Source organism: Acomys russatus, chromosome 30, assembly GCF_903995435.1.
Source record: "Acomys russatus chromosome 30, mAcoRus1.1, whole genome shotgun sequence".
Taxonomy (NCBI): Eukaryota; Metazoa; Chordata; class Mammalia; order Rodentia; family Muridae; genus Acomys; species Acomys russatus.
Window position 1 is genome coordinate 24,743,215 of NC_067166.1, and position 18,545 is coordinate 24,761,759.

At 43.2% G+C, this 18,545-nt stretch overlaps 1 protein-coding gene across 2 annotated transcripts in view; it reads left to right on the forward strand.

The window, feature by feature from the left end:
* The first annotated feature begins 5,112 nt into the window (after window positions 1-5,112).
* Sgtb (small glutamine rich tetratricopeptide repeat co-chaperone beta) overlaps window positions 5,113-18,545 on the forward strand; it is a 37,136-nt gene continuing 23,703 nt past the window's right edge. For both annotated transcript variants that reach the window (XM_051172386.1, XM_051172387.1), the window contains exons 1-3: window positions 5,113-5,228; window positions 13,064-13,167; window positions 16,924-16,993. In XM_051172386.1, the coding sequence (XP_051028343.1) occupies window positions 5,129-5,228; window positions 13,064-13,167; window positions 16,924-16,993 (274 nt within the window). In that variant the 5' untranslated portion in view covers window positions 5,113-5,128. The remainder of the gene's footprint in view (window positions 5,229-13,063; window positions 13,168-16,923; window positions 16,994-18,545) is intronic.

Sequence of the window (18,545 nt, forward strand, 5' to 3'; positions counted from 1 at the left end):
TATTATGTCATGTAAGCCCAAAGTCAAGGACTACTTACCTCTGTATATGACTGTCTTTGTGACTGTTCTATTGCTGTGAAGAAACACTACGACCAAGGCAACTATGATAAGAGAAAGCATTTAACTGGGGGCTTGCTTAGAGTTTCAAAGGCTCCATTATCATCATGGCAGAGAACACGGTGGTAGGCAGGGGTGGTGCTGACAGCTATCCTGATTCACAGAGAGAGAGAGAGAGAGAGAGAGAGACAGACAGAGAGACAGAGAGACAGAGAGACAGAGACAGAGACAGACAGACAGAAAGTCAGACAGACAGACAGAGACTGGTCCTGGCATAGGTTTTGAACCCTCAAAGTCCACCCCCAGTGCTGCATTTCCTCCTGCAAGGCCACACACCTTCTAATCCTTCTCAAATAGTGCTAATCTCTGATGATCAAACATTCAAATGTATGAGTCTATGGGGGGCCATTCTTATTCAAACCACCGCAATGACTAACTGTTATGCACGTCTTCAAGTAACAGAGTTGATACATTTATAGTAGATTAGTGGCCTCCTCTCCCTGCTCTTTTGAGGCAGGGTCTTCTTTGAAACCCAGGATAGCCTTGAACTCACAATCTTCCTTTTTCAGTCTATCACATGCTGAGACAACAGGCAAGTGCCACAATACCTGGCATTACTACTAGCTTCTAACAAGATAACAAGCTTATAGCTTTTTACATGTTTATTTCTTTCCATGCACGAATGAAGAAGCTTGACACAATATATAAGTGGTTCTCCAAATTTCGAGTGCAAATGTTTAAGGTCACAGGATTGGAGAACAGACCCTGAGAACACATCAAGGAGAGCATGAGGTTAAGAATCTTCCATAAACTGGGCACAGTGGCCCACACCTGTAATCCCAGCACTCAGGAGGCAGAGGCAGGCGGATCTCTGTGAGTTCGAGACCAGCCTGGTCTACAAAGTGAGTCCAGGACAGCCAAGGCTACATAGAGAAAACCAGTCTCGAAAAAACTTTAAAAAGAAAAGAAAATCATCCACGACACCAAAGCTTATTGATTTAGCCTCCAGACCTTTGCAATGATAATGAAAAGCAATGATGGATAAAACTGTTGTCATCTTTGCACTCAAAACCATCACTACTCTTGGCCACACTGCAAGATCTCTTGCTGAGGTACTAAGTATTGTCTATTTTATTACTTTCAATTCTCCAATGTGTACATATGTCCAAGCACACATGCAGCACTTCTGAACACCCTGGTACAAGCATTTGTGAAAGTGGGTGAACTGTGAGACAAAAGATCTCTTTTTCTCCTTTTCTCTTCATGGAATACCCTTTATTTTATTTTTAAGAAATTACTGAAATGTTTTTGAGACTGGGGCTTGCAATGTACCCTGGGCTGTCTTCAACTCTTGATCCTACTGTCCCAGTCTCCAATGCTCAGATGACAGGAATGTGTCGCTCGCTTTGCCTGATTTTAATACTATTTTTAATGACAAAAAATTTCTGAATTATTTTGCTTGCCTAGGCAGTCATGGTCTCTGCGTTCAATTCCAGCACTGAAAGCAAAGAAAAACTCCAGGTTACTTTGACTTAAATGTTAGACGGAACACTAGCAGTTGTGGGAAGTGGCTCACGCTTGTCATCTCAGCAGCTGGGGGGCCTGAGGCACAAGGATCAGGAATGCAAGGCTGGCATGGGCTTTATACAGTAAGGCCCTGTCTCAAAAACTCACCCTTTAAGCACTACCATCTGCAGGCTGGAGAGATGCCTCAGTGATTAAGAGCGCCGCCTGCTCTTCCAGAGGTCCTAAGTTCAATTCCCAGCAACCACACGGTGGCTCAAAACCATCTATAATGTGATCCGATGCCCTCTCCTGCAGATAAAGCACTCATATACAATAAATAAAAAAATACATCTTAAAAATCAATCAAACAAACAAAACACTACCATCTCTCCAACTTAGATGTGATATCAAAGACTGCCCATGGTTACCTAAGAAAGCTACTAAAACATTCTTTAACTACATATGAATGTGAGGTTAGATTTTTCTTCTTAAGTCAAAATAAAATGGGGAAACAGATTAAATGTACAAGTATATGTAGAAACCAAGCTATTTTGTATTAAGTCACTCCAGAGTCCACTGACAGGATAAATGTAAAAGTAGGCACATAATGTATTTAGTACTATTTAATAAACATATTAATCTTCGAAGTGTGTCCCAGTTTTAATTTTATATAGTTAACTATGGGCAGATATAAGCAACAAAAATGAAATTCATGTTCTTAGGTTTTCAGCAACGGTTTTAAAAGTAAAAGGGTTTCGATATTAAAAAGTTAGAGAGGAGAGCTAGCTGTCTTAGAATGGAAACTGATTCTCCCTTCTTGCTTTTCCATTAAGTGTAAATCATCATTTCTAGGTTCAGCTTCATTGACAGCTTTACCACCTTCCAGCCTGGAGATCAGAAAACCAACAAATCCAGCCTAAATAATGGTTACAGTCATCATGTGAACTCTTCAGAATCACTATTGTCCCCTGGGAGAACAATGACCGCAAGGCTTAAAGAACACAAAGATTCAGGCAGATGAGTGGCAAAGCACAATAGAAAACTAAGAAAAGCAGAAGTGCTGACATTTCAAAGTAGTTTTGAAACGTCTGCATCTACAAAAACCACAAAGTTGTATTTTTTATTTTTTTAATTTCCCTGTTGAACTCTCACTTGAAATTTTAGCGTAGGGCAGATTTGGGTGGCGGCGGCGGCATTGTTTCAGAAAACAGGCATATCCGTGCAAAGAATTTAAAAGTCTCTCACCATTTTGCTACCGGTCTATTGCAGAGGGGTGTGGTTAGAGCGCTAGGAAAAAAAAATTCAAAGCAGCAGCCGAGGCTGCCCCTAACCGTGTCCAAGCAACAATTCTGAACCAAGTCAATATGTCAGGGTAAGAGGCGGAACGTTTACTGGAAGGAGGGGGGAAATGAAATTAGGAAGCAAAGACAGAAATAAGCATCAACACCAAAGCGGTCCGGGGCGTATGTATATTAAATGCCTGGACCGCTAACGTGTGCATGAGGCGGTGCATGTGAAAACGCTTCATTCCCGAGTCCACAGCTGCGGCACTCTCTCTCTATATCAGCTCTGCAGTTCTGAAGGGAACGTCGCCTTACCTTTTGGGATTTATTTTGGTATTCACAGACTGCGGCTGAAGCAATTGCAAACAAAGAGGAAAGGATGGCCTCCCGGGGGATCCCGGGGACTGATAGGTGGCCCCAGGTGGCTGCGCCAGGTGTCCCTTCGGAGCCCACCAAGCAGGCAGAGGGAAAAGGACAGACCCAGGAGCACTGGCAGGGGTGCAGTACGGCAGCACCAGGCGCCACGGCGTTCTCGGAACAGACGACCCCACCCTGCCCACTGTCAAGGTTAACCCGCCTACCGGAGTACCTGTGGAGGCCTCGCACAGCCGAAAGGCACAGGGTGATCATGGGCACGCCGGGAGGCCGGCAGCAGCGGGCGCGTGGTTCTCTGGTTCGTGGGTGCGGGAGGCGGACGGTGGGGGTCTGCGGGCCCGGGAGCCGGGAGTGGGCCTAGGCGAGGAGGAGACCAGAGCTCGAAAACGCGGCGGCCGGCCCTGCCAGCGCCCTCCTCCCACGTGCTGCAGCCCCACGCCTGCGCCCGAGGCCCCGCCCACAGCCCCGCCCCGCCGCGAGCGCTCGCTCCGCCTCTCGCCCCGCCCCGCCCTACCCCCCACCCCTCCGTGCCCCTTGCTCCGCCCCAGGGGCGGATTCAGAGAGACCCAGCTTCAGAGAGCCTAGCTCGCGACCAAACCGGGTGGGCTGAGGGGGCGGCGGCGGCGGCGGCGGCGGCGGCGTGGGAGCCGGGGAAGTTCGGGAGACGCGGCCAGCTTGGCGATCCTGAGCAACGCTCGAGCCTCGGGCACAGCCGGGGCAGGCGGACCCCGCTTCCCGACGACCCCGGGCCCCGCAGCCGTCGTCTTGTATCCTCTTGCCTGGTAAGGGGCTTCGATCCGGGAAGGGTGCGTCTCCCGCAAGCCCCAGATGGAGGCCTGCACCGCGCACCCCTTGCAAAGCAAACAACGTCTGGGTTGAGGCAAAGCCAGGGCGCAGCAGGGAGGGAACCGTGAGGTGGGGAGGTGGATGTGACTGGAGATGTAGGAGGGGAAGCTTGGAGGAGGTTGGACAGCGCCACCCCCACCCCCTGCTCCGCGCGCCCCCATTCTGTTCCCCTCTTCTGCCCTGGGGCCTTTAGTCGGTATGTGTAATAACCTCTCTGGCCTAGAGACTGGGCTAGCCTTCAAAAGAACTACAAAGCTAATAAACATCCTAGCGGTGGGTACCACACCCTGGCTGTGAATTAGGGATCCCGGGGAGCAGATTGCTGATACGATTTAGTGGAAATAAGCCATTAATGTCGCCTGGCCCTGCGCCACTGTTTGGATGCATAGTATTCCATGTGAATGAACGACGCGGCCAGGAGCGTCCAGCTCGTCCACGACAGCACAGCTACTGCAGGCAGGGCAGGGCGGTTTGTAGTATCCGTCAGTTTAGACCATTTCTGACTAGTGTGTGGATTAAAAACAGAAACGCCGTTTATTAACGGTAACACTCAATGGGTGAACAACCTTTCCACGCAGCCCTGTCGCCAGCAAGTAACTCTCAACCTACAAAAGTAGTGGAGTGTAAATTATTAATACATTTAAAAAAAAAAAAAAAACCCCACTTGGAATAAAGGAACGATGCTCATAGTGGCTCACCTTCTGAGTCAGCAGTACCAAATCGCCCTCATCTTAGAAGTGAGGCCTTTCAAGGGTGATTCTCTGTATGTCCGCGCTCCTATACTCTGTATCATGTACATTGTTAAAACATAATGAGGTCTAAGCCTTGCTACACATGTTTTTGAAAACAGATCTTTTTCTGATGCAAACTTTAACATAGTGCAGGGTTTGAATGAGTATGTGCAATGCATTACTGTTACAACTTGTGCTTTCCTGACGCTTTAAAGAGAAAAAAGATCAAGGTAATGAATTCTTTTTGGTTTTTTGTTTTTATTGCATTTAACATAGTATATGACCCTTACTGTTTTCTTTTTTAATCAAGGAGGTATTTAAGCATCTAAAATGTCATCTGTCAAGCCCCTAGTTTATGCAGTTATTCGGTTCTTGCGGGAGCAAAGTCAGATGGATGCATACACTTCTGATGAACAAGAAAGTTTGGAAGGTAGGTGCCTGTTCTTCTTGCTCATGTCGTAGTTATAAAGAGAGATTAAAATAGCTACAATTGGGCTGAGGAGATGGCTCAGTGGTCAGAAGCACCACCTGCTCTTCCAGAGGTCCTAAGTTCAATTCCCAGCAACCACATTGTGGCTCACAACCATCTATAATGTGATCTGATGCCCTCTTCTGCCCTGCAGGTATACATGCAGGCAGAACACTGTATACATAATAATAAAAAATAAGTCTTTTTAAAAAATTAGAAAATAGATACAATCCCAAGCTTATGGTTTTTAATAGCAAAATCAGAAAAAAAATTTGTGTTGAATGGCTTAACTAGATATGTTATTTCCATTTTCTGAGGCTTGTTTTAACTAATAAAAATAGGGTTATTGTTTATTTAATGAAAAATTACTGTCAAGAAATATGTTGTTCATATTCTAGCAGAGTTTTTCTTTATCAGAACTAAGTTAACATTATTCCCACTGAACAGATGAGGAAATGAGATCAAATTATTTAAGCAACAGACGAGTTACTGTGTAACAAAACTGAGGTTTAAATCCCAATTCAAACTTTAAAGATTTCCCCCCTTCTTTGTCCTAATAGCAGACAATCTCATTCAGGAGAACATGTGAAAATACCTTAGTCATTGTAATAGCACCATGTTATTAAAAAAAAAAAAAATCTAAGTAATTACACCATTACTGAGCTCTAGCAAATGCGAGAGGCTGTTGCTCTTGTTTTATGTGAGCTTTGAATCTTGGATTCAGCAATCTGTAAAGCTGAGCAGGACTGAAGGAGCACCATGCATTTCCTTGAGACCATGGCTGTGTTTCATGATTCGGCGTTATACAATTTGAATTCAGTGCAGCCATAAGAGGACAGAGCGATGTAGATGGATGGGCTGGTGAAGGTTCAGTGAGCCTCGCTTACTTGTAGTCTGAAGACTTAGTTATCGCAATGCGAGCAAACTGGGGGAGAGCTTAATACGTAGCCGTGCAGTTTGAATATCCCATCTCTGAGCTGCTCCTCCTATGGAGAGGACTGACTCATCTGTTAATTTTGTATACTTTCTTTGTAGACATGCTTTAAATTGGTGCAAATTAAAGTTGGGCATTTTTTTTTCTAAATGAGATGACGTTTTTCCCAGGTGGCATTGAGAAGAGCAGGTGAGGCACAGTGCGGGGGTGGGGGGGGTGTATTGCATGTTAGCCCGTTTAATATTGAGGTCTCTCTGTCCTCCCTGATGGTCAGATTGTGCGAAGATAAAGGTAGTTTGGCTGTCAGAGGAAAGTGTCTTGGTTGTAATTGCTCTGTAGCAACAGAGGAAGGCAACCACACAATAAAAAGATATTTCTTTTCTAATCTAAGGCAGTATGATGCTTTTATGAAGCAGCATGAAAATCGAGAGTATTTTAAAAACCAAGATGTTACGACCTATTTTTAGAATGGCATTCAGCCAAAAATATGTGCCTTCAGCTGTTTCTGGAGTGTGTTAAATATGGAGTCACAAATGGTGCCAATTGTTTGTGACTGACCCCTATTTTTGACTCCGTGAGTCTAATTTAATTGAACATGGAATCATGTGGAGGTGTCTGCCCACCTTCTAGACATTTAAAAAAGCCCTCAGAAAGGCTCTGTTGTTCCAGCACTAGACTTAGCACTGTTATGGAGCGGTGTTTCATCAGCTCTGACGTGTGCTGCCAGATTCCTAATTGTCATCTCTGACATCTGTTTCACTCTTGATTGTTGTGGTTTCACCATACTGTCGCTCCTGTAAGCACCCCTCCCATCTTAACACTTTCGAATCCTGTTAAAACTTCTGGATGCTTCTTGCACTTAGGTCTCTTGGTTTTTTTCTCCTCCCCTGATCTCAACCAGTCGGTTATACACCAGGTCAGTGTTTCTGATTTCAGGGTAGTTCTTCAAATTCTGAAGGCATCTGTGAGTGTTGCCACCTCTGGGGAGGCCGGGATTGCTGACCTCTCATGGGTAGCAGCCATAGATGATGCTAGACACTTGATAGTGCACTAGACAGGCCTTGACAACAAGGAGTTATCTGATCCAAGGTGCCAGGGTGATGAGATTTGAGAAACCTTTTCCTAGACCGTATCATTCCCAAATTGTATTTCTCCAGCAATCTCTGTCTTAAACATTTTACTTCCTGACTGCTACTGCCTCTGTTTCTAGAACACTTCCTCCAGAATCGATTCCCCAACAAGTCTCTCACCAACCTCTCTAGTCTATAGATCCCATATTTTTCCTTACCTCTTTCTTAGTTGTCTTAAATTCTGTGGTGGATCATTATATTTTCTTCTATTATTTTTTCCTGTCTTGAAAAATCAAACCTTATTTAATTTTAATTCGACCCATTCAGTGTCTATATCTGTTTGGCCATAGATTACTGGAACAAAATGTACAACTTTGCTGACTGACTCTATTGATTCTTGACTGTGAACCTCAAGTAGACCTTTAATGCTACTGGATGATTAGAGTATTTGTTCCTTGTTCCTTCATTCATCCTTTTATTGTCCTTCATGGTCATTTTAATACTCTCTTTCATCTTCTGAAACCCCAGACTTCCTTTTCAGCCTTTACCCTAGATGCTTTTTTCACCATAAAAAAAAAAAAAAAGGAAGAACAATAAGAAAATAACATCTAGCAACTTCCATGCTCACTGGTAGCACCCACATGCTTTGCTTGGTGCCTGCCTATTATGACAGGTGGACTAGCTATACTCCCTCCTCAGAGAAAGCTCCCTGCTGGCACATTTTGTCCCATCCTATCTCACTATCCAGGACTTTACTGTAGTTTCTCTACCCATTTGTCCTACATTATCAAAATTTCACTCCACTGCATCATTTTCATCCAATCCTAAATGTACCACCAGTGCAGTTCCTCTTTCATTATAAAAAGAAGAAGATGAAAAGAAAAATGAATAGAGCTGGAGAGATGGCTCAGTGGTTAAGAGCACTTGCTGTTCTGGTAGAGGACCCGACTCGTGCAGAGTGAGTGGTTCATTCCTACGGATAGCCCTAGGTTCAGGGAGATCCCAGGCCCTCTTCTGGTCTCTGAGGGCACTCCATTTACAATCGGTATTTATACACACACACATTCCTAAATGAAAATAATTGGTGGCAATGAGGCAGGGGCTGGAGAGATGGCTCAGTGGGTTAGAGCACTGCCTGCTCTTCCAGAAGACCTGAATTCAATTCCCAGAGCCCACATGGTGGCTCACAACTGTCTTTAATGCTAGCTCCAGGGCACCCAGTGCCCTCTTCTGACCTCTGAAGGCACCAAGTACACAGGTAGTGAACAGAAGACTATATATACACACACACACACATACACGTATATGTATATATATACATATACATATGTATATATACACATAAATATACATATATGTGTGTGTGTGTGTGTACACACATATATATACACACACACAGTCAAACACTGATATGCAAAACATAAAATACAAATACTTTAAAGGTCACATGTGGTAGCACATGCCTTTAATCCCAGCACTTGGGAGATGGAGGCAGGTAGATCTCTAAGTTTGAGGCCTGGTCTGCAAAGCAAGTCCAGGACAGCCAAAGCTACACCAAGAAACCTTGTCTCAAAAAACAACAAACAAAAAGTAAAATGGATGGATATTCTTGTGATTTTTTGGTCTTTCTTTGTAACAAAACTGTATGGAAGGGTCGTCTATACTTGCTTTTTTCCCAATTCTTCTTAACTTTAAGAATTCTAATCCTTTATCTCCACCCATTCTTCTCTCATCAAGGGCCTTGGTGACGTCTGTGTTCAGTTGAACGGTTCGTTCTTGCCTTTATCTGACTCTCTAATTTTTCCCTTCATCCTGTTTATTGTTTGTTTGAGACAGGGTCTCTCTGTGTAGCCCTGGCTGTTAGGGAACTCACACTGTACACCAGGCTAGCCTCAAACTCAACAGACCTGCCCGCCTTTGCCTCCGAAGTGCTGGGATGGATTACAGGCATGCGCCGCCACCTGGCCCTTCATCCTGGTCCTACGTAGTTCTCTTATCTCAGGAGCACCTCATAATCCCTCGGCTGTCTTCTCCTCGCACTTCCTGCTCTTTCTGTGGCTCAGAGTCGATCACTTGATTTTTTTTTTTTTTTTTTCATTCTCGACACTTACTTCTTTGGTGAGAATTTTTAGCTTATATGCTTAAAGTACCCCAGATTTATATGCTGGTAGTTCTCAGAACTGTACCCTCAGTCCAGACCTTTTTTTCTAAACCGAGACTTCTATAACCAGCTGCCTACCACATATCTCCACTTGCATGTCTAGTGGGCCTCTCAAAATTAACATTGCCAAAACTGAGCTCGCCATCCTCCCACCTAAAATCTGTTCTCTCCACAGCTTCCCTGCCTCAGGGAAAGCAGCTCCAGGGTTTCCTTTGGTCAGGCCAAAAACCTTGGGCATCATTCTAGGGTCTTGTTTTTTTCTCATATTCTACATCTAACTATTAATAAATCTTGTTATCTGTGCTTTCAAAAGTCAGTCTTTCTTTCTTCTTTCTTTCTCTGTCTGGAACTCTCCATATGGACTAGGTTGGCTTCAGACTCATAGGAAACCACCTGCTTCTGCATCATGAGTGCTGGAATTAAAGTCTGTGCTTTCAAGTACTTCTTGAGTCAAAGGTTGGGAGAATATAGTTCTGTCATAGAGTGCTTGCCTGGTGTGCCCTGGCGTGCACAAGTCCCCAGCACTGCAAAACCAACCAACCAACCAACCAACCAACCAACCAAAACCCTAAAGTATATTTTGAGTCTAACCACTTTTTACCACCTCCACTGCTGTCTCCCCTGGTTGAAACTCTTTATTGCTTGTTCTACTAGAGAAACCCTCATTGGTCTTTCTTCACCTGTTCTGGCTTCTTGGATTATCCACACCCATCCATCTTTTAAGGCTGTGGTGGAGTCTGTTTTTCTCTACGCAGAATCTTGCCAGGATTCCTTTTGTTATTTAGTCATCGTACAAAGAATCCATATAATTTGTACATATTGTCCATCTACTGTTTTTTGTTTTTTTGCTTTTTTAATTTCAGCCAAATTAGCTTCCTTACTGAGAAGGCGTCAGATCCTTGTGCCTAAAGGCTTTTGCTCTGGCTATTTCCTTTGCCTGGAATAGCCTCCCTACATCCCTACCTGCTGTGACGATAATGCTTCCATCTCCTTCAAGTCTTTGCCAGCTGTCTTTCTCAAGGAGGCCTGGCCTGAACTCTAAGCGAAATCTGCAGTCTGTGTTCCTGCTCAGCCCTTGCCCTCCCCACCCCCACCCACCTTGCCCTTGTTTGTTATTTATAACCCTCTTCGCCCCTGCTCTAAGAGGTTAAGGTTCTTTTCTGTTTGATTCACTGCTGTAGCAAGTATCTCGAGAGGGGCCTGGCACGTGCTAGGTGCTCCATATCTATTTGTTGAGTTTAATTCCACGTAGCTGTCTGTATCTTTGTTTTTATGTTTACTGGGTAGAATATAGCCAACACTTCCCCATAGAACATTTGTGAAGTGAATCATTCCTGTCTGTTTAGCCCGGAAGTTTCACAGCCTGGTTTTTGGGTTAATGGCTTATTTTTGTTCTCTTGGTCTATTTTTGTGTCTGTGAAGTTATGTTTGTGTTTGGCTGTTCTGATATTGGCAGGCAGGTGATAGGCTAGAGGAACGCGCCCCACCCTAGAGCTAATCATTTTACATTTCCTTGGATTCTGACTGCTGACAAAGAAGCCAACAGATCCCATTTGTTGACTGTTCTCTACTTGCCAGACTCGGTTAAAGTCAAAGACAAATGAGATAATAGGCCCTGTGCTCAAGGAGATGGTCTAATGTGGCAGGCCATATGACATAGAGCGCTCTTTCCAGTAATGGAACCCTACAAACTACACAGCACAGTAAAGAAGAACAGCCTGATCCAGGAGGGAGGGTGCAAGAGCTAACAGACACATATGGTTACATTTTGTATTATTGTACTTGTCCTGATAAGGAGAGCAAATTTATTTGCAGTCCAGTGTTTCGAGTCATTTGCCTGGGGAAATAGAAAACAAGAAGGCCACATTCATGTAGTTCTAGCTACTGAGGAGGCAAAAATATCCAAACATGGAAAGGAAAAAAAGGAATTATGGGTAAACAGATTATGTTCTCCCTAAAAGATACTATTACTTCTGATTGCTGAGAACTTGGTACATTATTCAGACCCTTTCTTATTCTTTTCTTTTCTTTTCTTTTTGTTTTGTTTTGTTTTTTTCAAGACAAGGTTTGGCCAGGTGTGGTGGCGCACGCCTTTAATCCCAGCACTTGGGAGGCAGAGGCAGGCGCATCTATGTGAATTTGAGGCCAGCCTGGTCTACAGAGTGAGTCTAGGACAGCCAAGGCTACAGAGAGAAACCCTGTCTCGAAAAACAGGGAGAGAGAGAGAGAGAGAGAGAGAGAGAGAGAGAGAGAGAGAGAGAGAGAGAGAGAGAAAGACAGACAGACAGACAGACAAGGTTTGTCTGTGTAGCCTTGGCTGCCCTGGAACTCACTTTATAGACCAGGCTGGCCCGAACTCACAGAGATCTGCCTGCCTCTGCCTCCTGACTGCTTGTGCTCAGATTAAAGGCGTGTGCCACCATCTCTGGCTTTACTCAGGCCCTTTCTAAGGAGAATTGTTCTATGGATGCTGGAAGTAATAGTATTTATTTCATGCCAGGGATACTTTTCTCAAGACCACAATTAATACACAAAGTATCTTTTAAAAGTCTCATCTAATGTGCACAAATCTATTCGGTAGTGTTGGAAGGGCAGTAGTTCCCTTTTCAACTGTAGCACCGTCATGGTAAGAACCAGTCTTGTCCCCCTCAAAGGTCCTTGCAGAGAATACAAAGTAATGTCTTTTCACTCCTGCCCTGGGCCCCTCCTTTGTGTGTGTCAGTTGGGTGGGAGCCCACCTGCTTCTTTCTCTAGCCCATTCTCAATGTTCCTCCCAGCCTTATAGTTCGAAACACAGTTATTTTCCTTCACTAAATCCTTGAAAGCCCTCCATTTGCCAGTCGCACAGAGTCCCACTCTTCAAAAATGTCATTGAAGCTGCCTTGTGATCTGCTAAGTCTTTGATTCTTACATAATCTCCCTTCGTGTCTTTGCATCAGTTTGTACCTTGTACCCTTGCTGTAACAACCAGTTATTTTGTCCTCCACCAAAAATAGACAAGGCAACTGTCATCGTTTAGTATGCTATATATTTTGCTTTATAGTGTGGACAGTGATTTGGTTTATTCTGTTACATTTGTTGCTGTTCCTCTAACACCTTGGGAAACAACTTTACACAGAGTAGGCACATAGTAAATTTTCTTACATCTGTGTATATTTTAAAACAGAACTGGTTTCATGCTACTATGCCAGGGTTAATAGTTAGTGCCTGCTTTGGATCAAGTATTCTCTTACTAATTTTCATCAAGTTGAAAATCTTGTTATTCATATATAATAGATGTTTAACATTTTAAGTTTGTTTAACACATTGGTGACTAATTAGATATTAGCATTGGAATGTAAGATGTTAATGATATTCTCTTTTTTTTGGTAGCCTTCAACAGGAATATAATGTACTGTTTATGCTCAGAAATATTCTAGTAAATACTTACTTTTTAGTGAGAAATGAGACTACTGTGTTTCTCCAATAGCCCGTCTGGAAGCAGAAATCTTTGTGCAGCAGCTGGACCAGTTAGCTTTCCTTATGTTCTTTGACCATCAGCATGTTTGTCAGAGATTACATTTATGTAAGGGAAAACAGGAGGTTCCTTTTTAACATTGCTAATCCTCCGCCCCTTATATTTTATTTCAAGTTGCAATTCAGTGCTTGGAGACAGTTTTTAAGATCAGCCCAGAAGATACACATCTAGCAGTTTCACAGCCTTTGACAGAGATGTTCACAAACTCCGTCTGTAAGGTATGTTGGCATTTTTCCCCTCTTCGGCATTTGATGCAAGTATGATTCAGTTTTATCTTTGGGTTCTTAATAGTTGAGGGGATAGGTCTACAAATAGTCAACTTCTTCCTGGGTCTAAGAGAAATAGATGCTATGGATATTATTTAGGAACTAAAGTATCCCTCACTTAATGTGCTTTACACATTCACATTAGTAGCTAATGTCACACTGACTTCTTTGAAGCCTTCTATAGTTTTTATTTTATTTTTTAAATTTTAATTTATGTGCATTGGTGTGAGGGTGTCAGATCTTGGAGTTACAGACAGTTGTGAGCTGCCATGTGGGTGGTGGGAATTGAACCCAGGTCCTTTGGAAGAGCAGGCAGTGCTCTTAACCACTGAGCCATCTCTCCAGCCCTCGTATAGTTTATTTTTAAATTTCCAAGCTCTATGGTGCTGGAGAGATTTTTCAGCAGTTAACAGCACATCCTGCTTGTGCAGGAGACTGGGGTTGTGTTCGCAGCGCCCACTTTGGATGCTCTCGAACAGTGCTTCATCTTGGCACAATGAGGAGTTTGAGTGTTGCTGGCACAGGAAGTGTTGGCTTCACCTCCAGCGGAAGTTGCTGTGTTCCCCACACTCTGTTTCTAGAACTTTTTGGGAAGAGACTCTTAGAGGAATTTGGAAGTTTTAGACGTGGAAGAGAGTGCTGCAGGTACAGGCTAACTCACCAAGCAGATGAGCTCCTGTGACAGAATGTGAGTAGTTAGAGGCCTCGGCTCTTCCTGTTGTCTTCCCTTTGATTAGGATGAGCTGTTTGTCATTTTCACTGTGTCTGAGCTTGTGGCTTCCTCCTGAGGTGCCCTTGCTTCAGTTGCTAAATACGGCCACGGCTGAAGCAGATCCTCATGCCCAGGCTCCCGAGGTTTGTGCATCATCGGACAGCGCTTGGACTTTGCTTGCTCCTTAGCTAGTGTCTCCACTGACTTGGCACTGAAGGTATCACTGCTGATTGCCACTGTTACTGTCTTCCAGGAACATTAGCTGCCTTTTGTCCTCTATTTGAATGAGGCTCTGTTGCTGTAGCTCTCTGACTGCACTTAATTGTCAGAGAGATGTGTACTGTTTTAAAAATGTAAATTGGTTGAGACCAACTACCTGTTACAGGGACGTTATCTGTGCTAGCATCGTCCTTTATAAAGTACTCGGGTCTCTGCCTGCAGCTCTGTGGTCTACACCCGTGCTTCTGCTCAGCATGTTAACCTCATACAGCGGAGAAAGTCTAAAAGTGTGCCTGAAGGATCATTGACGTCATTGTGATTAAAGAGCTCGTCTCACCCAGTGTACTTGAATGTGGCCTTAATGACATTAATTTTAGAGTTCTGCTCTTTTTCTTCCTGCCCCCTATGTCAGGTTCTACTTATGTGAAATGAACTCTTTCCTGTAACAATTGCCAACCATTTTAAGCTGCTCAGGTTTAGACAGTGAGAATGAAAAAGTAATTTTCAGTGTAAAACTATGGTGATGTCAGCCAACGTGGTGGCACACGCCTTTAATCCCAGCACTCGGGAGGCTGAGACAGGCGGATCCCTGTGAGTTCGAGGGCCAGCCTGGTCTACAAAGCGAGTCAAGGACAGCCAAGGCTATACAGAGAAACCCTGTCTTGGAAAACCAAGCCAAAACAAAACAAAAAACTATGGTGATTTCATCTTAAAGTTGAAGGGTTGGAAAAGAAAAGTTAAAATCAAAATTTCAATATAACATTTTTTTTGACCCAAGAGATTAATTTTTTAAAAAATTAATAAACTGTGTGGGTTTGTTGGAGGGTGTGAAACAGAAGAAACACCGAGAGCTGGTTCTATAGAGCAGCAGGGACTGTGTCTTGGGACCATCATTAAGCAGTGACTATGTATGAATGTTCTACTCTGTTTCTGTGTCTTTTAAAAAAGATTTTATTTATTTATTGTATGTATGAGTGCTCTATCTTCCTTATGCATGTACCCCAGAAGAGGGTATCAGATTCCAGAATAGATGGTTGTGAGCCACCATGTGGTTGCTGGGAATTGAGCTCAGGACCTCTGGATGAGCAGCCAGTGCTCTTATCCACTGAGCCATCCCTGTAGGCACTCCATGTTTCTGTGTCTTTTTATCCTAGTACTTTATGCTCCATTGAGAAAGTGTTGTTGTTGTTGTTTTAGGCAAAAGTTGAACTCCTTGTCAGTGATTTTGCACTTCTATATATTTGCTTCTAATTAGCAAAGTACATTTCCAGATTCCATTTATCACTTTCCTTGGAATTTTAGCTCAGACAAAGGATTACCATGGACTTTAAATGTAGCACATTGGCATAAAAGCTGCAAATTAGTTAGTTTTTTTTTTTTTTTTTGCATTGTCTACTTACTTTTAACTTCAAAGTGAAGTTTAAAACAATATAATTTTTAAAAAGTCTTCCATAAGTAGAAAGAGACGAATATTCCTATTGTCATTCAGAGCACAATTGAATGTTCAGTTTACTTTCAGATGTACCTTTGGTTTGAAATTTATGCCTCAGAGGTTTGAGTCTGTAAGTGCTGGAACAAAATTTCATGCTGTTGTTCGTCTTACCTATTGTTTTCTAACTATTGTTCAAAATATTGCTCAGTACAGAGACAGGTAAGGAAGCGAATGAAAGTTTTATTTCAAGCTATTAATACTGTTAACTTTCTGGTCTTAGTGTGTGAATCGGCATGTGTGCACATTTTTGTATGCTTTTAAATGATCACATTATAGATGCTCTTTGTGTTGGTAAACAGTATTGGTACATGTTAGGACAATGAACATGCTGCTCCAGAAGTTTCTACTTTTATTCTTGCTATTTGTATATTAAGTTCATATTTTGTTCGTGAAATGGGATTTCTAGCTATGGTAAAAACAAAACACGTTGGAAAAGAAAAGAGAGCTGGACCTGTAATTCCAGCTCCAAGGCAGGAGGATGACAAGTTTGGTGCCTGCCTGGGCTATCAAGAAGGGTTAGGGATGGCCTGGGCACCCTAGTAGGAAAGGCACTACCCTGAAGTAAAGTAAAAAAAAGCAAGACCATCATGCTGGTGGTACAATGCAGCGGCCAAACCTTGGCCTGGCATTTGTGGGTTCTGAATCCCCCAGCACTGGGAAAAAGGAGTTGGTTTTCAGGTGCCCACTACTATCTAGAAAAATTCAATAAATCATATTTCCTTTTTTTTTTTAACAGATTACTTTTTAAGATACTTATTTATTTATTTATTATTTTGGGGGGGGTTTTGGCATTTGTTTTTATTAATTTATTCAGATTACATTTAAATTTTTATCCCCTTGCTTGTCTCCTCCCATTCCTCCCTCCCTCCCTCTTTTACTCTCTTCCCCTCTTCTAAGTGTGTGACAGAAGGGGACCTCCTCCCCCACTGATCACAGCCTATCAGAGACTTATTTATTTATTATTTGTGCAGTATTCTACCTGCATGCCAGAAGGCACCAGATCTCAGTATAGATGGTTGTGAGCTACCATGTGGAAATTGAACTCATGACTTTTGGAAGAGCAGCCAGGGCTCTTAACCCCTGAGCCATCTCTCCAGCCCCATAGTTTTTATAAAAGTACATGAGAAGACTTTATCCCATTTCTTGTTAATACTTATTTAGGTATTGTACTTAGTGAGATGGGATTACAGACAGATTACCAAGATGTGTGCAATTTATTATTATTTATAGGTTTGGGGTGACTTTTGGTGTAGCTAAAAAGAAGCACGTTTTTATTTCCTTTCAGAATGATATACTGCCCCTTTCAAACCCGGTGTCTGAGGACGTGGGAAAGGCCGACCAACTGAAGGATGAAGGTAAGAGCCTAGGCCTGTAGGAGTTGCTTTCTGCAGCTCTGGAGACAGCAACTCTAAAGTGACAGGACTTGAGGAGCACGTGTGAGTGTGATGAGTAATAGAGCTGCTCACACAGATTGCCTTGTCAATAATAAAAGGCAATGAAGGCTAGCCAGTCTCTGTAGGCTTTTGCTCTTTGACTCAAACTCTTCTTTATTTTTACTCAAAAAGAGGTAATAAATCTTGTGTTATTTTAACTTTCATATAATTGTTTTTACATTTTTATTAATGTATACAAATGGCATTTGACTTGCTTATTAACTAATATATTTGATTATATCCTTGTTCTTCAATGTTTTCATCATTTCAGGATTACATTATAAAGTTCTGTGCTTTGGGCAAGTACATTCGTCTCTGTTTTCAATTCTGTGTCCTCTGAAAGTGATATTCTCAGGGGGCCTTGAAACCTTAAAATACTATGACCTCATAATTTACACATAAAATAAAAACAACGCCCGGGGGCTGGAGAGATGGCTCATTGGTTAAGAGCGCCGCCTACTCCTCTAAAGGTTCTGAGTTCAATTCCCAGCAACCATATGGTGGTTCACAACCATCTGTAATGTGATCTGATGCCCTCTTCTGGCCTGCAGGTGTACATGCAGGCAGAACACTGTATACATAATAAGTTAATAAATACATCTTAAAACACCACCACTTACTCCTTATTGCCACTTGAGTTGTATTACTCAGGGTGTTTGTATTTCGGCAACCCAGATGCAAACACGTTTTTCGTGAAATACTACTTTCTAATTGGAGCAGCTCCATCGGAAGTTTTCGCCCGCTTGGTTGTGCAATGCACTGTGGGACACTCCAGTGATGCTGTGTGGTCTCTGCCGCCATTTCCTGGTGGCGGCTGGTTTAGTTCTAGTAGCAGTGTTCACTAAGTGGCAAGTTGAAATGTTATTTTTGTCCCTTGTGCTGCTTGCTCTGCGTGGCAGCATTGGGAAATACTAATCCCCATGGAGCCATTTGTTTGGTTTTGTTATGACATAATGACCCTTAGGAGGATGTGGGCTGGGGGGTGGGGGTGGGGAAGGCAGCACAAGCGCCTTCAGCACAGCAGGTGGGAGACGATGGCATTACTACTGCCTTCATCTTTAGCAAAAGCTTTTGTTCTTTGTTCTCACCGAAATTATGTCATCTATCAGCTACGAGCCAAGTCAAAACGATGGCCGCCCTGTCTGGATCTTGTTACTACTTCTGTGAAAACAAATGATCATGGTGGCTCGTCAAGGGTAGTGATATTTCAGGCTGGTGGTGTTCGTCAAGGCCACTTGATAGCTAGTAACGTCCTGGAGAAGGCTTCCAGATGTTTCGCACGCTTCCGAAGAGCCAAGGAAGCAGGGATGGCTCCGGCTGCTGATGGGGCTGTGAGAGGAAGGAGACAGTTTTGTAGGAGAACATTACGCAAATATCAAGCGCGATGCCCGAGCTTTATTGTTGTGTCCACACGTTTCGTTGGTGCCCTGGGTTTGCATATTGGCTATCTTATAAATGGAAGCTTTCTAATCGT